Below are 25,321 nucleotides of genomic sequence, written 5' to 3'. Positions count from 1 at the left end.
TTCTTAAAGCTGTGAATACTAGAAAAACTTGGCTCAAGACATTGCACAAGAGCACAAAATCTGTCTAATGGAAATGAGTAAACATAGAAAGAACAAACAGGCAAAGGGGGTGCTATATACTTGTGGGAAATGGTCTGCTTTGCCTCTTAAGACAAATCTGGGCCAAATTGAGGATACCAGCTGTTATCCCATATTTTTACAGGAACCAAATAGGGGCGGGGAAAGAAGTAGCCTGCTGTTTACCCATTACCCTGACCCACATCTCAGAAAATCAGAAATTGATGTCACACTATAAAAGCCACAAGGCTTTACTGTCCTTTCTTCCACATATTCAGCCCAAGCAGCTGGGCCCTAAAGAGAAAAGGCTGGATGACGAACAGTAAGGAAGCAGCTGTCGTCAACTGTCTCCTTGAAGGCCACCGGCATTTCTCCTGTGGAGACCTATTTCCCCTGCATTTCTACCTTCTTCTGGATCTCAGTGCAGGAGGATATTCAGTAAAAGAACTGACACACTAGAATGAAATAAGGGTAATTATTTCTAGAATGGAGAAAAGGATAGCTCCTGGGACGAGCCATCTTGACCACCTATTCCATTTTCTTCCCAACCACAACTCAGGACCTCAGAACTAGGACGAAATTAGCAGCAACCCTGGAAATCAATATAAATTTAGGAAGAGAAACCTGCAAAAATCTGCTGTAGGATAGAGAGCACACAGTCTGAAGGTAACTGAACATTGGATGTCTTTTTAAAGAACACTTACTGTTACTTAATAGTACTAGTAAAAGATCTCTGACACAAAAAGTATGCAGAGAAATATAATTAGAAAAAGCAGTTCAGACTGAAAAAACTTCAAAACAAACTTGTCTTAGACTTTATTGGAAATCTCATTTTTCCCTTCACATTTTGATAATATACAGTAACCAGTTCATTTTCTGATTGCTGAATCTTTTCATAGGACATTTTCTTGCTCAAGAAGTATCTAGAATTCTTGGACCTCTCATACTCTAGTGTATTTGGGAACCACTATATACTTTCATTTAGATAAGACAGGGCTGGTAGGCATTTTTCTTAGGGGCCAATAAATATAAAGAATGATGTGTCAAAACCACTCAGGGCTAATAAATTACCTTAACTGGTAATTCTAAGAAAAGCAACTTTAAAGCACAAAAATGACACTGCATTTCCAGATACCTGAAAAAAATGAGCAAAAATCTTTTAGACAAGTCTCTAAGCAAGATGGATACTACAGTCAGCCTTGACTAACTTCCCCTCACCACTTCAGGCTATAGTCTGAGCTGGTTTCTTAAATCAAGGGTGGAAAATAGGTTCAAACTTGAGTCAATTGATAGAAGTTGTCTGGAACACTATTTTGAAAAAAAATATTTCGGAGCCACATCTAGACTCTGTGAGAAAGAGCGCCATGACTGACTGGCAATGTCTGCACTGGGCAGGAGAGAGCAAATTGATGGTACAGGTACTAAGAATTTGCTAGAGGTGACATCCCTCTTATTTTCTAAAGGAAAAGAAATCTATGCTGTGAATTGGATTAGCTCCCTCTCAAGAGAGAATCTACTTAAGAATTTCAAAGATTCACAAAAGCAGCAAAGTATCTACAAAATTATTTACTGTATGTCTTAAAAAGAAAAACAACAGAAAAAATAACCTGTGTCATGTAAGTCCCTCCAGTCAGTCTCCTCAAAGCAAGCTGAATTTGCTAGAACAAACTACAACTCAAGCACCAAATCTAGCCTGCCACCTTTTTGTATAACCCATGAGCTAAGAATGGTTTTTACATTTTTTAACTTGGAAAAAATAAAAAGAATATTTGTAATACATAAACATCTTATCAATCTCAAGTTTCATTGCCCATAAATATTTATTGGATAACGGCTGCATCCATTGTTTATGTAGTGGCTACTACTGCTTTCAAACTATAAAGGCAGAGTTGAGAAGTTGTGACAGACTGCATGGCTCGCAAAACCTTGCTTATTTACTACCCAGACCTTTAAAGAAGAACAAGTCTAAGGTTTCCTTAAGTTATGGGGCAAGTAATTCTCTATAAGGGAAGGAGACTTGATTCCGTAGGCTTCTTAAAACATTTATCTAAGAGAGTTGTTGCTCTGTCCCCCTTTGAGAATACATGAATGATTATATACAGCACTCTTGAACAAACAGTTTCTCCCATCATGCAACAAACACCAAAATTCCACTATGTCTCCCAGGTAACTGTTTATATGGGCCCAAAAGGAAGAAAGGAAAGAACTATAAATAAATCTTAATTTTTTTAAATTTCTGTTCTGCAAGTAGATATAAAAAAATTTTAAACATACTTTTATTGTTTTGGTTTGAAGTCTCAATCCATTCAGGGTGTTGATAGCTTTCTCTGCATCCTTGGGGTCAATGTAGTTCACAAAGCCATATCCCAAGCTCTGCCCTAAAGAAAGGGAAGGGGAAAAAGGCATATATTAGTTCTATACTGCTGACAGAGATCGACTTTCATTTTGGCATATGGTCTTGTCATTAACACCAGCATATTTCCTCAACAGTAAAAAGAACTCTATTAATTCTAGAAATATACATCAAGTCTTTATGTCTCCTGTCTACTACATTTTCAAGTTTTAGAACTCAGCAAGCAGTGCTGTTTAGGAAAAAAACCACACATCCTGAAAGGATTCCATCATACATGCCCTGCCTGAGCCAGAGTATACCAGCAGCAAGACAAAGCTCACCTTCACAAAGTGTGTGGATAAATCTCTGTGCTATGGACAGGGCTTAACAGGCAATACCTTTTCAGCTTCAGTTTCCTTAGCCATAAAAATGGGGAAACAGAAAACATCAACCAAGAATCTGTCAGTGTTCTGTAAATTGTATCCTGACATATTTACAGCCTTTACCAAGTACAATTATGTCGGAGTCTAAAATGGTGAAGAACCATGTGTGGGCGTGTATACATTTAAGCTTATTTTAGAGGAGGGCTTATCTTCAAATACACTCAATCAAATTTCTCCAAAGAGGGTTTTATGATCTAGATAAGAACGCGGAAATATGAACACAAAAGACTTACTGATGACATCGAAGACAATGAGAACATATAGGAAAAGAAGAAATAGAACATAAAAATAACAGGAGAAAAAAAGTCTAAAGTAAAAGTTGCTTCAAAGTGTTTGTTGTTGTTGCCACCCTCCCCCCATCATCTGAGCCCTCTCACTCCTGGTTCACTGATGCCCTAGATCTCAGAAAATGGGAGCTATCAAAAGCAGTCAATGAATCAATGGAATGCAAAGATAACTAAAGTCAATCGCAAAGGTCTCAATTTTTCAATGAAGAAAGTTTCTCAGTTTGAAACGGCAAGAAACATTATACAGGTGACAAAAATGGGCCTAAGAAAAGTTTAGTCTACAAAAGTCAAAACAAACTAAATGACGATTTCCCAGATGCCCAAGGACGGTCCAAGTGCTTTTACTAAGTACTGCTGTTGCATCAATTTCATAGGGAAGTGAGGTATTTGTTCTTGACGGGGCACTGTAGGTGCAAGCGGTTATCAATGTGGGTTTTTAGGACAGTTACTCTGGTTATCCTAATGTGGCTACTTGTTACCACATAAACGAAAAGAGAAGGCTAAATACAGTGCCCAATATGAAAACTAGTAATTATATTTTGGGACCACAATCAGAATTTTGGATAATCACTGCTAATATATGTCCTCTATCAAAATGTATTTTTTCCTGTTTTTTAAAAAAGAGAAAGGAATAGAGAGCTAAAAACTAATTAGGTTAATTTTATCTCACACTAAAATTGAGAGGTTTTATTTTACAGTACTAGTAAAGAGTCACATGTGAAGCCACTCTATTTTTAAGCATTCAGCTTTTCATTAGTTCAACATTTATCATGTGTCTACTGCATGCATTGTGCCCCTCTTATGAAAATGTGTTGCAGTCCTATTGTCACTGAGTAGAATTAAATTGGCTGAATGTAACAAAATCTGCTCAAGGAACCAGCTTACAACGGAAAGACAGACTTTCAATACCGGCTCTGGTGTTTACTGGCTCTCAGTTAGCTGTGCAACTTTGAAGAAGCTACTTAACACCTCTCTGAACCACAGCTTCCTTATCTCTAGAACGAGGGTAATTCCTACCCAACTAGGTTGCTGATGCAGTGATGAAAATATTCATTAATGATGAAAGTGGATCGTCACCCTAGTCAAAAGATAACATGAGAAAAAATAACATGCTTACTGTTAAAGATTTTAAGTATATTCATTTAAAGTTAAATAAAAAAGATGCTACAAATATAATAGAAAAAGAAAAGGGCAATACAAATATAGTTTGGTCACACTGCTATTCTATGACAAAATAAATCAATTGTATCAGCATAGTCTAATTGCCCTTTCTACTGATAGATACTACTCCTCCTGCATCTTAGCAGCTTCTAACCCCAGTGCATTCTCAACCTTGACTGCAATGGAATCATCTAGAAAGCTTAAAAAAAAAAAAAACTAAAACAAAAAAACCTGATCCCCGAATCCCACTCCCAAAGAGATAGATATATATAAATATATGTGTGTTTGTGTATATATATATATATATGTGTGTGTGTGTGTGTGTGTATGAGATGAGATCTTACTACGTTGGCTGGGCCGTGCTTGAACTCCCAGGCTCAAGCGATCCTTCCACCTTGCGCTCTGATTTTATCAGTCTGTCATGAAGCATTGGTACTAGCTTTTTAAAATCCTGGTGACTAACGTACAACCACCATGTTGAGAAATCGCTGCATTAATGGTGAGAACCTAGCTGGGGCTACAACGTGGCTGCTGGGAGGTCTGAGAAAGGTCTTGCAGGGATGACTGCTGTTTCACAGTTGCGTTGTTTAGGTACACATGGATGTGTTTCTTCTAAAATCTTCAAGTTACCTATTACTTCAAAGAAACAGTTTACTGACCACCTGAGGTCCGTCTGGGGCACAGGAGTGCCTACTGAGATTAGATCACTGGGTAAAGTGAAAAGCCTGTCTTGCTTACTTCCTACTTAGCTGTTTTCCCACTCTGGCCTCTGAACCCTTACTCCTGGCCTGCTGTAGGCATGGAAACATTTGCTAAATGAAAGAATGAGCAACTTACTGATGATATTTATTTAACCAAAGGTATTATCATCACCACCACCACCACCATCAGAGGACCCAACCATCGAATGGGACTTCCACCTGATACCCTCAAGCAATCATGACTAGCTATATGAGTCAGTCAAATATCTAATATCTGTTGTTTATACTCAGAAATATTTATCCCTAAATGACTTTGCCGCCTTATAAAAAGTTTCTTATTTGCCTAGTGGCATTATTAGGATGAGTGCCACTCAGAATATGTTTGATGTAAGAGAAACTGTATTATTATCCTAAGCAAAATAATATGAAAGGGGGTATCTGCTATTAAAAGACTGCATTCCTAAACCTACCGTCGTTGGTGTATTAAAATGTTGGCACTGTAACAAAAGGGAGTTAGAACTTTAAATTACTTTACAGTGAAAATCTGTAATCAAGGCAGCAAATATTTATTGGATGTTTAATATATATTAAGGGCATCACAGATGATACCAAGATAGGCAAGCCTCCCCATTCTCACCTTTTAGCTACATGGTATTTTACTGTTTAATTGTAGCTTCACATTAACCATGTTCGGTATTCAGATTCTTCTCCTACAAGGTAGAAATGATATCTGAAGCTTGGCAAGGTCAATCAGCTTCTACAAATCAAAAAGGCAGGGAGGAAGTAGTAAAGTCAGGACTTGAAGTCAGGACCCTCAAATGCTGTGCTCTACTCCACTCAATTAACTAGTTTATACCTGAACTGAGACTTCAGGCATATTGCGTATAAGCCCAGGACTAGTTTGTACCCAATATGCCTGTATAATAATGTAACCAGGCACTTCTGACACTTTTACCGCAAAAGTTGTTTCTTGTTTGACTACTATCTCAAACTTCTGAACCTTTTGTGCAAATATCAGTTTTACTATATATGAATTTCTGTGCCATTATTCATTCCTATGACAACATAAATTGCATCTTATTTATATAGTGCATATTTCTGGTTATAAGTGAGTGCACAGTTTTTAAAAATAAAAGCAGTAGCAAGGCAAACATTAAAAAAAAAAATACCTAACCTACCCTTTTCCCACTCTTACATTCATCAGTAATAGTCATGGGCCACCAGGGAAGGCTTGGAAACCAAGCATCACTTATCCATATCATCTAAACCTATTTTTCAAGCCTCTCTGAATTTAGAATGTGCATACTGATAATCCCCAAACTAAGATTCATTTCTTTAAAAAGTTTTATAAAATGCTACATTTAAATTCCAAGTATAACCATTATGGAAACCAACATGATTAAAAGACTATTCTGACCAAAATGACAAAGCTAAGGCTCTTCAAAAAAAAAAAAAGCCTTTAAGAAAAACAAATCCTGTCTTTAAATGCCAAAAAATTTGCCTGGTAACTGAACATAAAGAAGAGTGTCAACGCCACGTGTCCTTAGCTTTTCTCAAAAGCTACCTGTGGTCAAGTGTTCTTAAGAATTTTTGAAACATTAATTCAAATCTTTTTTCTTTCGAGGCAAGGTCTCTCTCTCTGTCGTCCAGACTGGAGGGCAGTCGCATGATCTCGGCTCACTGCAACTTCCGCCTCCTGGGTTCAAGCGATTCTTCTTGGCCTCCCAAGTAGCTGAGATTACAGGCATGCATCACCACATCCAGCTATTTTTTTGTATTTTTAGTAGAGACAGGGTTTCGCCACATTGGCCAGGCTGGTCTCGAACTCCTGGCTTCAACTGATCTGCCACCCTCGGCCTCCCAATGTGCTGGGATTACGGGCGTGAGCCACCATACCTGGCCCCAAGTGTTGATTTTAATGGCCTTGGTAGGGACTTTAGAACTTTGCTATGTTCTGTGCTGCACTGTTGTGTATGAATGCCTTTTGTTTTACACCCTTCTTTTTAATCTAACATATATGCCACAGAAAAGAAACCCTTCTTCACAAGAGATAGAAAAATAGTTTATAAAATGTTCCTGGCACAAGGAGAACAGCTATAAACAGGCTGGTAGAAATCATGGTCAAGGGATCGATACCTCAGAGCTGAAGCACTCCACAGGCCTCTGAAGAGAACCAAAGACTACTGAGAGCAGGTTTCAGAGCAAGGAGAGGAAAACAGGAAGAGAATCTGTTTAGTGGCAAAGTGCTACTGCGGGAAACACAGGAAACGGCAATATATCCCAAACTGTGCGTAATTCAAAGCATCAGCTATTCCCCTGCCACCTACATTGTTTTAATACCCTACTTTAATTAAAATTTTAATTGCATATTTTAATTAAAAATACACAATCTTCTGGACCTGTTTCATTCAAAGGTCACTTTATTTAGTCTTTTCTATTTTAAATTACTACCAATGTTCAGAAAAATCAAATTACCCCCTCAGGTTTAAAGGTAAAGGCAACAGACTACCGTAATTCTTGATTAAAAGGTATATTAATTTTATCCAACCAATATTAAACGAGACCTCAAAACAAAATTGTGGAAAATAAAATTTTGTATTTAAAAAAACAAGAGTCACCCTACAAATTTCTCATCTGCAATAAGCATTCAATAACTATGGGAACCATGCTTTTTGCTAGGCCCTGAGAACGCAAAAGAGAAAAAATTCTTTCTCATAAAGCCTATATTCTGATGGGGGAGACACGAACACATTCTACAAGGTATTAGAAGAAAATAGAGCTAAGGAGAAAAAAGCAGCAGGGGATGAGAGTGGGGAGGGGAGAAGCAGGGCTGCTGTTTAAATACAATGGTCAGAGCAGGCCCTATCCTGCAGGTAACATTTGATCCAAGGCTTTAAGGAACTAGCTCAAGTCTAACAGTGAAGATGTGCAAAAGACATTCCAGCCCAAGTTCTGCCATACACGCATCACATTCTGCCAGTTCTACCAGCTAAATCGGCCCCTTTTCTGCATTAGCGTTGGTTCTGTATTATTCTGGCCCTGATCATTGCTACACCATCCTAATAGGACACCCCTTGCTTAGACTCCCATCAATTCCAAAAACAGCCATCCTCCACCAAAACATTGTCCAGAAGAACTTCCTAAAACACAAATCTAACCATACTCTGGTTTCCAGTCACTGTCAGTTTTTTGCTCACTTCTACTTTCGCTCATCTTCCATCACTCCTACACATACACCCTAAAATGCACATTCAGTTTTCTATGTCTGGAACACAGCTCTCCAACTAGCCAACTCCCATGTATCCTTTGAGACTCTCTGAAGTCATTTCCTGCCACAACAACTTGCCCCATCCCCAGTGCACACTGTTCAGTGCTCCTCTCGACTAGTCCTCCCACAGCTTCTTATATTATTCCGTTATCTTTGTTACATGTGTCTCGGGTCCATTTGGATGCTCCCTCACTAGACTGCTAAGCAAGGGCAAGCAGAACATAGTTCCTGACAAAGAGGACCCTAAGACAGATCATTAAATGTTCTGTGAATGACTGAATGAAAAACAACTGAAGGAACAGCAGCATCTGCCTTCCAGGAGCCTGTGGTTTAGGAGAGAGTTGCCCTTATAAACATGTTCCTCATGTCCCTGCATTGTACCAGATGGATTACAGAACATGTGGAGACAAGATGCTCAAATGTCATAGTATTCTGCCTTCATAAGGAAGTCATATGAGTTTTATATAGTTCATGCAAAATTGTTCATATGAAAAATTTCTACAAGTACCATTAAGATGAAGTCTCAATTTTAAAAAATGTCATCTAGAGTAATTTGATAGATTTACATAAATCTGTTCCACAAATCCGTAAGTATGAATTATGGGATGTCAGCATATAATTTTGTTGAAAGTACTTTTTCACTAATGTAATTAAGTCTGCTGAGACTATTCATGTACAAGTCAAATAAAATGCAGAGTGAATTCTGTAAAAACCTGGTAGTTGAATCAACAATAAAAGGTGACTACACTGATTGATGTGTATCTATTATTTCATTTACAGCAGTAGTAATGTTTTATGAAATAAAAGAATAAAAGCCATGTGAATCTTTTTCAAATCCCACAGTTAGCAGAAACAGGTCACTATGGTCCTCTCTATCAAGCAAGACTTGCAACCTGAGGTTTAATAATGCAATACTTTTAAAAAGCAAAATGGAAAGATTCGCTTCCTCCAAACACAGCTCTTGCATAAAACTGCATGCCTTAACAACAAAAAAAAGCAAATAATTTGATTTGCAAAAACAAGTTTTTGTTACAAAGGGGGAAAATTTTTGTTTTTAATGAAGACCCTGTTCCTTCCTAATATCCTTCTCTCTCCTCCCTCAAACACACAATAAAGTTGCAAATATGTTGTATTTCTTCAGATGGACTTACTGTTCTTGGGCACTCATTATGTGTGTCTGTTCAGACAGGCTGTGCACTGCAACTCTGGCACCAAAGCAACTCGCACCAGACTTTGCAAAGGAGCTTTCTTAATATCTCAGATCTGATACATAGCAAAACCATGTGGGTACCACACAGCAGGGAAAAGGTTTGAGAGAATCTCAGAACGGAGGGATGCAATTCTCTCTAGTCACGTTTTTCTCTACATTTTGATTCCTGACTTAGCCTGAGTCTCCTCAAATGTAGCATACCAGATGCAGCAGGTCCTTCCGTTTAAACACCCAAGCTAACGTGGGTCAAGTTAAACAGGTCCTCCTTGCTGCCCTCTAATGAGTAAGATCAAATTGTGAGATGGAGGACTGGTGAGATCCTATTACTACAGTCCAAGCCAGCCTTCCTGAAAGCTGGGAGCATTTCTACCAGCTTCCCAAAGGACATTACCAGGGATTATCACAAGGATGGAGAATTCAACCTAGACACTCACATAATACAGAAAACAGATGGCTCACTCGAAGACTCATCTTCCACCCAAATGCTAATAAAGCTGGCCTGAGACTGAAAGGCCCCAATGTTTCTAAATGATTTTCAGGACTTTACAGATACATGGAGCTAATATAGAAGAGTTTAAATTATAACTTTTCTGCTGAAATCAAAGTTGCAAATAGTGATCATTTGCAACTAAATCTAGAGGGAGCAGTTAATGTCCTCAGCACCAGGGCATTTTCCCTTCAAGTTAATTTTAATAGCCATATCTGTCCCCTGATTATGCAACTGGTAGAGCTCTATTTTCCTGTAGTTCCAGTCCCAGTAATTATGAATCTGCTGGCAATGCAGCATGACCCTGCTTAAGTTGGCGAAACTGTGGGTTCTTAATATATCACATTTTCAGACAACATTAAGAACTCCCACACAATTCAGTCTTAGACTATTGAGAACAGAAACAGCATATTAAATCCTCTAAATTCTTGCCAAGTATTACACCGGGTACACAAAGATATCTTGCATCCAAGACCAGGAAGATGAGGAAAAATTATCTGCGGTAGGAAAATAAACCAATTCCTCTACAATACACAGGATGAGACTCTACCTGAAAGCAGGTTCTCCAGCCTGAAAGTGACTGAGATAGTGTAGCACGCTCAGCACCACAATGAAAACAAAAGGCGGTTCTCATTACTTATTGATGTAGGTAGTTTCTCTAAAAGATAGGTCAGCAGTTCTACCTTCAAACACTGGAGCTGCCACCAGGATAGAGCAAATGCCAAAATACCTTCAGATAGCCTGAAAGTCATACCTGACAGTTCAAAAAAGGTTAGGACATTAACAACTCTGGGCTAGTCCAATCTACTTTCAATTAAAGGTTTGGGTATGCTGCAACTTTCTCATTTCTTTGTTAATTATAATTAATTCTATACAGATCCGCCACCGCCCCCACCCCCACCCCCACACGCACTAACAGAGTCTTATATTATCTGCTTTATCTTGTGTTTACTTAAAAGACAATGGAGTTGTTCAAGTATATATCATTTGGGATGAAGGCAAAGGAACTGTATTCCTCAAAATAGTATTGTGGTAGAGGGAAACAAGTTAACTGTGGTAGTAAAAAGGGCATCTGCTGTTGCTTGTGCGACCAGCTGGTGTCAATCTTCACAAACATGCACTCTTGCCTGTGCCTGCACACACCCCACCCCCGACAAAGCAGTCCATCAAGAGGCAATACAGCTTCTTAATGTGTTTTTCTCTCTGTACGAGATCATTTTTTAACTCAGATACCACAAGAAACAAAAAATTTAAAGGCCCTGTTTTGAAACTATGTCAGAGTCCCTGCAAACCACCATGGAGAATTCCCCATTTTGTCAACAACGGGAAACTATAAAATTAGACTCCACCCAACTCACCAAGCCCACGTGAAAAAAAAATTCTTGTTGGAGATAAATTTTCTTCTTGAACACATTTTTCTTAAAAAAACTCACTCTCTCACCCCAAAGTTAAAGGTTCACCAGCCCAAACCTTCCAGTATGAAAAGGTTGGTAAGTTTGTTGGGGAAAAATGCCCATTCCCACTGCCCCATAAATGCTATGTCTACCTGTCTGGAAGTCAACAGTACCACTGCCAAACTAAACTATCAAGCAACTAGGATCCTTACATTACATATATCACATTTAAGTCTCACCGCAAGGCTACACGTAAATACGTCTGTATCCATTTTACGGACATAAAGTTAGAGGTTCAAAGACGCTAAGTTAACTTGCTCAAGGGCACATACAGCTAGCTCAAAGGAGCAGCTCGGTTTCCACACTACAATCAACCTTTCCAAACTCAGTCTTTCAAAAGTGTACACTTTATTGCCTTTGGCCATGTGTGGAGATTACTTTGTGGCAGAATCCTGTGCATCCAAAGTTTACAACTTTCCAATCAGAATATTTATAATCTCCAAATACATCTGTATTTTTTTCTTGTTCTTTGTCATGAAATAAATTGACTGGAACTTCAATTCTTTCTTAATCCATCCGAGAGACTATCTATGAAAGAAAAAAAAATGACCTGAAAGAAAAGAAAGGACATCCTGCAGGTGCACAAACCACTTAAGCCCCCAAAACAAATCCATCACTACAAAACAGATAGATCAGAGGTATCTGCATTATAAAAACATCCATTTAAAATGGGCCTTGATTTACTTACTCCTTTTCCAAACTCAGAAAGCAGTTCTTATGGCTAAAGCCAAACATGTTTGCTACTGCCAAAACGGTCTCCCACACAAGACATTTCTCTCCTCAGCAGATCGCATTAAAATGCTTCATACGCATAGCATGATTTCATAGCGGTGGAAAAAAGATGGGATCAATACCACATGGTCTCTGCCCTCTAAGATGCTCAAAAATTTTAAGCCCAACACAGTAAACAAGGGAGATGCAGGCACCTAATGAACATGAAATACATAAAGTGCATTGCAGGGGTTTCAGGCTTAACCAGGACCAGCTTGAAAAAGAGAACTCTTTAGTGTGTCAAAACAGAGAAGATGAAATTCAGGTGTTTCCTGACAAATTAAGGAAATAGGAACATGGAGAAGAAGAAATTTGTAAAGAAGTATAAAAGAGACAGGCCAAAAGCATATTAGGCTGAACGTTAGGTATCTATGTAGAGGTAAGCAAAGCGACCCCCCCATCCTGGGAGCAAGGCTGGCCCATGTGAAGGTTTACAGCAGACAAACTGCAGGATGCACCAAGCACTGAGGCACAATGAGGAAAGAGGCACACGAGGGACCCAGGGACAGTCACCTTAGTGGCCTGGTATAATCACTGAGCAGACGCAGATGTAAGACTGTAACTAGGGACCTCAGTGTTAGAAATCACCCACATTCTTTTTCTTTCTTCCCTCCCCTCTCAACTCTCTTTATTCCTTCCCTCTCTAGACACTCCCCTTAGGCAATCCATGCTTATCTACTTAGGCTCTTAAGAAATTCCACAGGCTAATCTTGAAACAAACCAGGAACAGAGTCCCCACTGCAAAATCCTCATGATTAGGAGGAGTCATAATTAGTCCACCATCACTGAGCCAAAGTCAAGACAATGCCAATTAGACCTTCAGACACCCAAGAGAGCCACTGAACAAGACACACAGATCCTGCACCACTTCTGCACATCTCCCATACCTTTCCCTTTGAAAGCCCTATGGTAAATTTTTAAATTGAAGATGGTACTTTAGAATGCTAGTTTGCCATCTTCTCAGTTTGCTGGCTCCCATTAAAAATGCTTTTCCTTCCACCAATCCTTGCCTCTCGTGTTCTGGCTTTCAAGTGGCAAGCAGCTGAACCTGGGTTCGGTTACAGGCCTTCTAGAGTAATGGCCAGGATTGAAACCTAGCAACTCTTTGTGTCCCAGGAGGATCCATACTTCCTTGGCATGATAACATCTTGCCCTTGTAAAAGTAACTAGAAGGCAAGAAACCTTTTCAACCATAATACCCAGAGATTAATACAACACACCAACTCAGCAGCCTTGCAAGTATTCTTGCACTATAAAACTAACAGATATGGATAACCCCAACCACCAAAAAGCTAAACCCAAGATGACTACATCAGGCAGGGCTTATGATTTTCTGAGACCTCCTTTACATAGCTGTAAAAACAAGTACCTCAATCTTTCTGCCCCCCCGACCAAGCTGAGCTGCTATTATGAGTGGACAAAGTGTTAATAACTACCATAGTAAGTGGAGAAAAACTACTCCAAGTGTTAACAAACCTTATTTTTAACTCTGAGTAGCAACTGCAAAATTACACATGCCTAGTGAATGCACGTACATACCTACGTCCTTCGCGTATAATATGGTGACATCAAGTTAGAAAAGGAGTGAAAGAGGGAGGGAAGCTGAGTCATTAAGAAGGGAATATTGGGTAGCATCACATGATCAGATGTTTCAATAAAGTAAAAACATACTTCACCTTATGTGTACTGATCATAAAGTATCTGCTATAGAGTGATATGTACAACCCTTCCACCGGGGGGAAACTGTCCACTGTAATTCCTTTTATATCAAAAAGAAAGAGCAGAATTAAATTAGAAGTATTTTTAGCAAAGACAAAGGAAGTAAATTTCCAAAGGACATCCATCGTCCCCAGTCGACACAAGGATTAAGTATAAATAACGTGATTTTTCTTCTCTTTGTACAGGACATGTTGCTTAGTTTATAGTTAATGAAGAGGTAGTTAATCAAGAGGGTATGAGGAACATTTTTCTTTCTCTCCTCTAAATTTATAAGAGTCACACACAGCACTGATTTTTATATGCTCAGGAAAAATCCCCAAACAGACTGATGGTGTTTGGGCTGGTGGGGGTATAATTGCTGAGTATAAAGGAAGCCTATTTAAATACTACAGACACAGCTTCACAAACCTCAAGAATGCTCTCTCTGAAGCAATAAAGAAAAGGAATCCCAATGGAACACAGTCCCTAGAGGAAATTGAGCTGTACATGGTTAAAGTTGTAAAGGCTATGGCTCAGATGGGAACCATGGCTACGAATTAAGTCAAAGAGGTACCCTGAGAGAAATAAGTATCAATTTTGTTTTTGCTCAGGGACAGCTTATGCTACAGCAAACCACTCTGAGACCACAGGGCAACTTGCCCACCAATTAACATACGGCTCCTAAAGAGAAGTACAAAATGGTGCAGCTCCTACCATTGCCACATTCATATCACACATAAGCATTTCTTCCCAAATCACCTCATCTAAAAGTTGAAGTGATTAGCTATTGTAATCCCCCAAATTTAAAATTCACAGATACTTTGAGGAAGATTTTGCTAAAAAGATTTTACCTAGCCAATGATTCGTTAGGACACAAAAGTAATGTGGCACCATCCACATCAGCATGATATAGTAAACGCATTATCCTGCCGAATGAGCAGAGCACAGAGGCTTGTCTTGTCTTTTACCACTGACTTTAAAGTATATTAAAAACGAACTATCTAAATCATATACCCAGCAACTTAGTACATCTGACCATTGCTGCTAATTCTGGATATGTCTTTCCTATGAAACAGGAAAAACCTAAACACAAAAATAATTTTAACATATTACCATTTTATCATCTCAAGTACTCTTAAATGTGTAACAGGGTAGAGGGTTAAAAAAATCTTATTCAACAACACTTCAATTTTAATTCATCTTAAAAACTTTTAACGTGATGCTTTCTTTAATCTGCTGTTACTGAAGTTACTCGATTTGCTTATTCACATATCTGAGACCCACTCTTGGGGAAGGCGCTATGTTTTTATGGCACCAGATTAAACAATATGAAGGACCATCTGATGTGGGAAGTAACTTCTATACACAGAGCTTCTCAGCTATTTGGGCCACATTACATGCCCACTTGGCAAACACATTTTAAGATTAAGGCTAAGACAAGTGGATCAGAAGAATCCATCTTATTACCACAAAGGGGTCCCTAAGGAAAAGGAGGTTAGGAGTTTAAGGCCTCCAGCTAACTAGCCTTATGAATTTGAGATTGGTATCTCATCTGTGCGAAAAGAAACTGCACTAAAGGTACTCTCTGATGCTCGTCCCCACCTATGATTCTACCATCTCCACCTTAAGTTTCACAAATAGATTCTGATCTGCGTGTTACAATCAGTCTTGTTAAAGAGGTTCCTACAATGTAGAATGCCATACAAAATGTTAGGTATTCATTACAAGTACACCACTCGAAGAAATGAATGTTTCACTAAATTAACAAGTTTTTCAGCTCATTCCAATATTCAATAGCCTATGCTGTCAAGAGTTTTCCTATTTTGTTGCTGAAAACTTCTTCCTTGCTATTTCTAATGAAGGAATAAAATGGTTAAATATTATAAACTAATCTCCCTTATTTGGGGAAAAACTTTAAGTATGTATGCTGCCACATCACTTACTAGCCCCTATACCCAAATAGAATATAACCTATTAAGTGCTTATTCTAGTTATCCTAATCGACAACAACATTATTAAGGATTCTGCTTAGATTATAAACTTTATTTTTCTCAAGCAAGAGTTATTTTCTAGCAAGAAAACATATATACTGAAACGGATCTTAACACAAAAGCCTACTATACTATTTTGGGCTTCTTTATCCTTCTCGTGCACCCCCGGCAAAAAAAAAAAAAATAATAATAATAATAATAATTGAATCTAATAGTAAAGGAATTAGAACTCTTATCTCATTATTCCCTACAAAGCTAATTTGTTCCTTCATTTGCATTCTCTGTCACTGTAATCTATTACTTAAAGAAAATGAAGCAAAAAAATTCTTTTAAAAATAAACAAACCAATAAAACAGGCTGAGCACAGTGGCTCCCAAATACCAGCACTTTGGGAGTCTGAGGCTAGAGTATCACTTAAGTTCAGGAGCTCAAGACTAGCCTAGGCAACAATAGGGAGAACCTGTCTCTATAAAATATATAAATTAGCTGGGCATAATGGCACATGTCTGCGGTCCCAGCTACTCGGGAGGCCAAGGTGGGAAGATCACTTGAGCTTGAGAGCTTGAGGCTTCAGTGAGCTGTGATCACACCACCACACTCCATCCTGGGCAGTGACAGAGCAAGACTCTGTCTCAAGAAACAAATAAAATACAAATCAAATAACCAGGAACTATGGTAGATTTTTACAATCCCCAAAGAAGAATGTTTTCTGAATGTACAATCTATAGCCAAATTAAGATGTTATACAAGGATTTTCTGTGTAATCCTCTATAACCTGGTAGTATCTCGGCCAGGTCATTCCCCTGCCCTACCCACCACCATGTTTTCACTGTTCAGCTACCTGAACAGACATCCCATTCAAATCCTTTACCTGTACACAAACATCTTGGTTGCAAAGAAGAACACAGAATTGACTAAATTCTTTTTTTGAACAATTACATTTACAATTCATCATCAATGACTTACTTGCTGGTAAAAAAAACATACTGTAATAAAGGTAAAGCTAGACTTGAATCTCTTCAAGGAGAACCAAAGACTGTCCAAAAACCTAATGATGACATATACTACTTATCCCATAGGACACAGAAATATAATGCCTGTAAGCATACACATGTCCCTACATGGCTGGAAACCAAAAGGTTAGCTGAAGGGTTTTAAAGAAATGACCACTAAATAAGCAGAGGAGATAAATTTAGGTCATTCACAGGCAAATCTGTTTTTCCACAAGATATATGGCTCTCCTTAGCTACTAAAAGCAATGGGAGTCACCAAACATTACGACCTCTGAAGACTAAAAGCTAGAGATGAAACATTCAAAAAGACCTGCTGCGTGAATGCTACTCTTAGTGGTCATCTCAGTCATTCTTCAGGTTGTTCGTGCTCACACTCAGTGAGCAAAGTAGTGCCCAAGAAACATAATCAAAAAGGGGAGGAAGTCACAAGAGATGACTTGGAAGGGAGGATCGGTATTTCACTGCACCTACTATTTTCATAATTAAATTCAAACTTTGCTTTCCTCCAACACTGTGACACAAATATGAGTAAATTGTTTGAAAGACACTGACAAGTGACTTTATTTACAAAATATGCATACATACATACACACCTCTCAAAACAAACTCCTTTACCAATAGCTATGGCAAGTTCACAACAGGGGCTTCTAACCAATTACGAAAAGTTATTCTCTTATAGGTCAAATTGAGACCAATACAAAATTAATAAGCTTACTTTTGAGTTAAAAAACACTGATAGAAAAAGATTAAAAATATGAATTACACAAAAATGGTTTCAATGGAGTTCTAGATTGTACACTGACTCTAGCTAACTGGCACAAAGAAACACACTGGAAGAGTCACAGAAGGTTTTCAGAATGAGTAAGGGCTGGGAACCAGACTTCAAGGATTTAAGTAGTAGGAAGCAAAACTACCTCCACCTCAGAAAAGAGAGGTGAGTCATCATCACCATCTTATCCTTCTATCACTTCCTTAAGACCCTAGGTCCTGAGATAAAATGCCTAATTGACTTTACTTGGGTTCCTTACTGGCTGCTTGCCTATAGGCAAGCAGAGAGAGGACCCACCCCACTGGCTTCTGGAATTAGCTTTTTCCCATCAGCAATATACTAAGAAAGAGAATTCCCCAATATGGAAGGACCCTAATGAAATGAAAGACTGAGACAAGTTTGTCTTGGATCAATGAACATCCTTAGAAATCTTTCCATGTAAACTGAAAAAGAAAAAAAAAAAAGCCTCTCTCATTTCTGTTCAAATAAATGACTGCATCAAATATTAATCATCAAATGAAATAATCAACAAATCATTAGTGGACCAGACTATACCTCTACATCTTAGCTCAACAAAACAAGCACCAATTTAGAACATCCTGCATTCCACCTTCACAGTATGACAATTTCCTCCTTCTCTACCTCCCTTGAACCATGAGGTATACCACAAGAAGTTCCACTAGCCGAGTACAGTAGTCCTCCACCCCCCCCTTATCCTTGGGGGTTACAAGACCCTCAGTGGATAACTGAAACCACAGATAGTACTGAATCCAACATAATATACACTACTTTTTTTTTTTCGGTCTGTTAAGATGGATTCTAAGTCACTAAAGGACAGGGAACATGTATAGCCATGGATAATGCGGACAAAGGGATGATTCACATCCCGAGCAGGAAGGTGCAAAATTTAATCAGGATACTCTGAATGGTGAGCAACTCAAAACTTATGTATTGTTTATTTCTGGGATTTTCCATTTAATATTTTAACACCATGGTTGACCACCAGTAAGTGAAACTGCAGAAAGCGAAACTGTTGATAATGGGAGGACTACTGTATTTCACGGCACAGGCTCTCTTCAACAGACAGTCACCACTTGAAATCAAGAACTTAACACTGGCTGATATTCTCCAGCACACCCAAAGCTCAGACAAAGACTACTGAACAACTGGTTAAGCTTGAGTCATCTTTAATCAAGACAAGACCTTACAGCTCCAGAGGTAGAAGACCTTCCTCATCTCAATCAGAGGCTTTTGGAAACTCCCTACAAACATGAGTGCAAAGTAGGCAGTGGGGATAAGTCTACACAAAGCTTGCATTAAGACTTTAACCATGAAGTATTCGCCTTTTTCATTATTTTAAACTCTTACAACCCAGGGGAGGCTTTCTGTTAAGCCCCAACACAGGAAATTGCTTTTCAGTTGTCAATAGCCAACATCTGAAAATAAATCCAGTCACTAAGTGTGGAATGATGTACTTGCAGCCAACATGCATTTGGCTGATGCCAACACAGAAGGCAGGAGGCCAAGATATAAGACCTAAATTTTTTTTTTTTTTTAAAAAAAGGACTGTTCTACTCAGTAACAGAATCTGAAATAATGCAAAGGCAGAAATAGGCCACAAACCACCTGCCTCTAGCGTCAACATACATCAGCATCTGTCTCCCAAGGTTGCTTCAGAAAGATATTTAAGTTTTCTCTAACTACAATAATTGTTCCAGTGGTCTAAAAAAAAGAAATGGCTCTGTCCTGTGGGTTTCTGGTTGGGTGGTTGACTGTTATATTGATGGGGGGCTTCCTTGAGGGGTAGAGGGAAAGAGTACTAGGGAAGGGGGAGAAAAAAATGGAAGAACTAAAACTACAGAAGATAATTTCTAACTCGTCGCTCTTTGACTCTGATTGAGGAATGGCTTTCTGCCAATATTTCCTTCAAGTGCTCAGCAGAGAATGAAGTGAGGTAACGAGAAGTAGTCTGGGGATGTTACACACTGTGTCCTGTGTCCCAAGACCCCACACGGATGTTTGTCCCTGGATGCTCTGACTCTCTGGGAGAAAACAGTAGAAAAGTTATGAAGGCAGAGAAGACTTCCAGGGAGCAAAACTACTTGGGTTCTTCTTTCTGACCCACTGTACATACACCAACTGCCTCTTCTTCCAGGTAACTTGCCAAGATGGGGAGTGATAAGAGATTGAAGGCAATTTTCAAATGAATAAAACAAGCTTGAAACCAGGCTGAACAACTGCAAAGGGGATAAGATGAAGTCCCTGCAAGTAGTCAGCAATCTGGCAAAATATTGCACAAATTCAATATTTTAATTGGATGTTTCTTTTATGGGGAATGTGGCATGAACTAAATTTGAAGCCAGGCTGTTTATTTCAGGTGGAGGGGTTGGTCCCTAAAGCCACTTGGAGAGGAGGAGAAATAAAATATACGGAAGAGTCTACAGCCCAAGGGGAAAAAAACTAGTATCTCCTGAAAACAATGATCATAATTTACTTTCAAAATACTTTGGTATATCAAATGTTGTATGACTTCATTTATATGGGGTACCGAGAATAGGCAAATTCATAGAGACACAGAAAGTATAATGGTTACCAAAGGCTGGGAGCAAAGGAGGTGGGTGAGGAGTTACTATTTGATGGTTATAGAGTTTCTATCTGGGACGATGACAAGGTACTGGAAACGGATAATGGTGATGGCTGCATAATACTGTGAATGTGCTTAATGTCACTGAACTGTAAACTTGAAAAGGTTCAAATGATAAATTTTATGTTATATTTTGCCACAATAAAAACATTTCTTTTTAAAATTTAGAACTAGTCTGATGACACGTGTGCACCAGCCATTTAAGCCTTTAATTCTGGGTGGTCAACTAACATACTATCATTAATGCACAATCCAGGATTAGTTAACTAGTATAATACAAGTAGGCTAAAATTCAAGTGACTAGTGTAAGCCTACATACTATCCATACCTAATCAACAACCAATTCTCTGCTGATTCACCTAATGGATGTCAAAATAGGGTTTTGTTCTGTAAACCAGTTATTTGTTAATTAGCATAATGAGTGTTAGAAATGGGGTCTTACTGGTAAAATTAAAGGAATTCAAGATATGCAGATGGGCTCAATTAGTTTAGAGACATTTCCCACCTTCATATGAACAGGGCACAAAAATCCGAGATGGCATAATCCAAGGTGGTTATATCTTTATGGAGAGAACCCCTAAATGTTAAATGGTCCTGGGTTTCAGTCTTTGTTGAAAGGGATTTCTTTTTGCATGATGCAAAGTGAGGGTGCAGAACGCGACTTTTGGGATGTTGTCAGCCTCCGGTGAACATTTCATTTAAAGTGTGTTCAAAGCACTTAAAAAAGAACAGAGAAGTGGGACATGACCAAGCCTTCAGAAAAGGCTTGTCCATCAATTTGGTCCTGCTCGCTAGATAGAGGTTTCTATGTGTGGTGGGATCTGGCCTGAAACCTTCTTTCATTATAATCTATAGAGCAACTAAGGCTCACCCTTCCTCCTTTGGTGCCTACTAACAACTACGCAAAATTACCTAAGAGCTGTTATTCACTATACTAACAGGTCCATTTAATAAATCCAGTCTCAAGGAGTCACTGGTCATGAACACAGTGGCCTCCGAGGGTACTGTCTTAAAAAAGGAAAAAAAAAAAAAGATTCTTTAAAAGTCTGTTGTCCAACTACAAAGGCTAGGAAAGAATATTAGACATCCTCCTTACTTTGATGGCTATGTCCAAATGTATTGTTTTCCATAAGCATTCAGAGAACTAAAATATCAAATAGAGTAAGAAACTAACCCCAGAAGATTCCATATTCTACTTTTAAGTAGCACATCAGGACTAGCTTTGAATGTTCTAGAGCTGGGGATAAAATGGAATGTTATCATGCCTTTTTGCAAAGGCTCCCAATTTCCAGCACTTAAAAAATACACATATTGATATAAAACACAGTAACAAATCGGTATTAACAATTTTGTATTTTAATCCTATTCCAATATGCATAAAAGGGCTTACCCCCGTAAAAAAAGGACAACAAATAATAAAGAATATAAGGGTCTAAAAACAAACCTGGTATAACATTGTTAGATTTTAAGATACTAGATCCCAAATCATTCTACTTGAGAAGGTAGTACACTGTCTGCACCATATAATGGCAGAATCACTTGGCACCATGTTTAAAAAGAGCTAACCTAATACTCAGGTTCACAAAAGAAAAAAAAAAGACAATTTTAGAGGCAGGATTTGGGAAGTCATTTAGGAGAGCCCTTGTCTACATGAGAAGATGTCAATTGATCTGATACACCATCATCAGTCTCTCATTTATATTCAAAATGTTTAGATATATTTAAAGTAGAATAAGAGCAAACTACAATTCATTTAAGTGGAATGAAAAAAGCTCCCATGGCCTAGTACCAGGGTTAGGAAAAAGGATTCATAAGATAGTACCTACCCTTGGAGGCCAACTCCTTAAGACTGGATTTAAAGCATTAAAATGTGAGGAAATAGAACTGTTCTCTCAGGCTCCAGTGACCTTGAAAACAGTGCAGTGATTCTGATTTACCAATTTACACGCAGCTATGCCTCCTTTAAACTTTAAAAGGAGGATTTGACTTTCTCAATATTAAGTCCAAAGGTCAAACAGGTTGTGAACAGTCAAGGGCACCACCAGATCTACTCTACAAGGTAATAAACATTCAAGTCTATCATCCCTCACCAAGAAATGCAAATTTTTGTTGAGCTACAGGACGGGAGTTGGGGGGTGGTGGATATAGGACTTGTACGCCATACACATTTTTCCCTACAAAATCAAAGCAGTATGTACAAAACAGAGTTCCAACAAAAAGTACAATGATGAGAAAAGAACTCATTAAGAGCTAAAAATAAACTCTAATTCACAATATGCATAAGGATTTAACAAAAAAGGAAAACAAGATGTAAAATTGCATCTGCTAAGTTAACCATACCCTCATGGAAACTGCCCCCTCCCCCATATACACTAACTGAAATCTGTAAAGTCTGTGATGACTGAATGAAGCAATGCTTCAAATGTTTTCAATGAATATTTCAACAGAAAAGAAAACAAAGGGATAGTAATTTTTTTCCTCAGCCTTCTGATCTGCTAACACTGCAGGAATACTAGGTTTCCGAACATCCCAAAACACAGGTCTCTGTATAACTAGACTTGAACATCTTATTTGATAAAATGAGAATATTTAGTATAGTATTTACATTTTATATTAAAGGGATATTCATCGTAAGGAAGATGATGTCAATAAAAGTAAAAATAAGCCACAGTTTTTATCTAACCAGTGGCTCAATTTAACAACTTGCCGACCTTTGAAGTCCAGTAATAGCTCACTGGGAAGCTCACTTGAGAGCACCTTCATATTTTAAGTCAAGCTAATTCATTCTGAAACATTCACACAATACCACATAGAGCAATAATTCCACACTCCGGTGCTCTAGTTCATAAAGGCTGGTGTAATATCATTAATCATCATTCTGGGCTCCCAAGTCCTGCCTCGCACTTTCTATTCTTACTTTGTTCCACCCCTGGAAAATCAATTATGTTGGTCAAATCACCTAGAAAGCAAAGGATGGAAGATGAGCTTTGCATTCTTCCCACATCATGACAAATTCCAAGAAATCTAGGACAACAGATCTACTTCAAGATGTTTTTCAAAAACTACTTTACACCTATGGGGGGAAAAAAAGTCTGCAACTGTCATGCAACTGAATGGATATTAACTGGTAAGAAGAGGACAGGAAAGACAGACAGTATCCCTGTGTGCTAGGTACTTTATGAAAGAAACTGAAGTTCAGAGTCAAAAAGCACACACAGGCCACAACACAAATTAAGTGGCTAGGCTGGAATTTGCATCCAAGTTTAACGATGTTCTAAGCTAAAAGCTCTAAGATTAGTGTTCAGTAGGCCACCTCCCTAGCAGGAGGAAGCAAAGGTATTTTGATTCAAACTTAATCCCAAGAACTTGATCCCAAACTAAGTAACAACCCTAGTGTACATAGGGGTTTAGTAAATCCTACTACCACTTAAGAAACTTTTTTTTGTTTTTTTTTGAGATAGTCTCCCTCTGTCATCCAGGCTGGAGTGCAGTGGCTCACTGCAACCTCTGCCTCCTGGGTTGAAGCGATTCTCCTGCCTCAGCCTCCTGAGGAGCTGGGATTACAGGCACCCAGCACCATGGTCTAGCTGATTTTTGTATTTTTAGTAGAGACGGGGTTTCACCATGTTGGCCAGGCTGGCCTTGATCTCCTGATGTCAGATGATCCGCCCACCTCGGCCTCCCAAAGTGCTGGGATTACGGGCATGAGCCACCACGCCCAGCCAAGAAACTCTATTATAAACACAGCTTAAATACTTCCGTCTTGCTTTTTTCCCCCTTAAAGGAGGCATAAGGTAAATCTTTGTTCTAATTTAGAATACAGAATGTTCACCCCTCAATTACCTAAAGATGATATATGGTATCAGAAATTACTGAGTGGAGTCTGAAAAGATGGTTTTAACTGAGGATCTGTTTCTTCACAATACTTAGAGCAGCAAATGCTACTCTGTGATTTACAGCCCCTCAAAAAAATATTTGATTACATTTACCATCACCAACAAAAGGGGCATCCAAGAGTGTTGAAATATTGACATTCTAAAACTTTAAAGAGCCAAAACAAATACCTTAAGGACTAAAACATGCTAATTAAGCCACTGTATAGACCTGACAAATCGAATGACACTCAAGTAAAATGCCAGAAAATATCTGTTAAAGTTGACCTTTTGAGCTGGAAAAGCAAGCTCTGAGGGTTTCCACAGCTCTCAACATTCAGTAGCAGCAGTGTACTCAGCTGAAAGTCAATTAACTTAGAACAAGCTCAAAAGAAGTTGGCAAATTTTGAAGCACAGTTTTAGCTCCAATAATCAACTATTCTGTTCAGGAATATTTGAAAGGAAATGTTCCAAGAGGTACAGAATAAAAGTGCTTCGGTCTATTCTGAATTTAAACAAAGTTAAAAAAAATAAATAAAAGGCTGGTGGCCAAAGCTGTGTCATAGTTAAGGTAGTGAAATAGAATGAAAACTGTCAAAAACACGTTGATTTTGTACTACATCATAAAAATGGGGGGTATAAATCATTTTCATACCAAAGAAACAGAATTTTAAAATGCTATAAATTACAAAAAAAAATCAACAAGTTCATATCACAATTTAACTGTTTTTTATCTCCTAATTGAACTATCTCCATTTTAGTTCACCATCTTCTTTCTCGTCTACGTTTTCCATCACTCCCATGACAAGCGCTTAAATTGAGAATGGTGTCTCTTCTATACCACCAATCTCCTGATGCAAAGTAAACAAAGACCACCCCCCAGAAAAGGTCTGGAATAGCAAATAGCACACAGGCACTCTTATGCTAAATTATAAAGGGGCAAATGTTACAAGAGAATTTCAACTGTCATTTTATTTTCTATGAATTTGAAAATATTTACAAAGTTTGTGTTTTCTATCAAACTAGCAAAGGAACAAAGAGAAAGGTTACTGAAGACTATTCCTCATCTACTGGTAAGGCAAATATGGCTATTCTAGAAGTTCCTCTGATAAGGGCTAGGAAAGCACAAAATCAAAACTCCTAAACCTCATTTACACCATAGG

The 25,321-nt window shown here is 38.4% G+C and overlaps 1 protein-coding gene across 20 annotated transcripts in view; it reads right to left on the bottom strand.

The window, feature by feature from the left end:
* Positions 1 to 25,321, bottom strand: part of ELAVL2 (ELAV like RNA binding protein 2) — a 159,291-nt gene that overhangs the window by 37,854 nt on the left and 96,116 nt on the right. For all 20 annotated transcript variants that reach the window (XM_063650479.1, XM_063650480.1, XM_063650481.1 and 17 more), the window contains one exon: positions 2,332 to 2,435. In XM_063650479.1, coding sequence (XP_063506549.1) covers positions 2,332 to 2,435 — 104 coding nt within the window. The remainder of the gene's footprint in view (positions 1 to 2,331; positions 2,436 to 25,321) is intronic.

Source organism: Pongo pygmaeus, chromosome 13, assembly GCF_028885625.2.
Source record: "Pongo pygmaeus isolate AG05252 chromosome 13, NHGRI_mPonPyg2-v2.0_pri, whole genome shotgun sequence".
Lineage (NCBI taxonomy): Eukaryota > Metazoa > Chordata > Mammalia > Primates > Hominidae > Pongo > Pongo pygmaeus.
The sequence above is the reverse complement of the archived record's forward strand: the minus strand, read 5'-3'. Positions and strand labels throughout refer to the sequence as shown.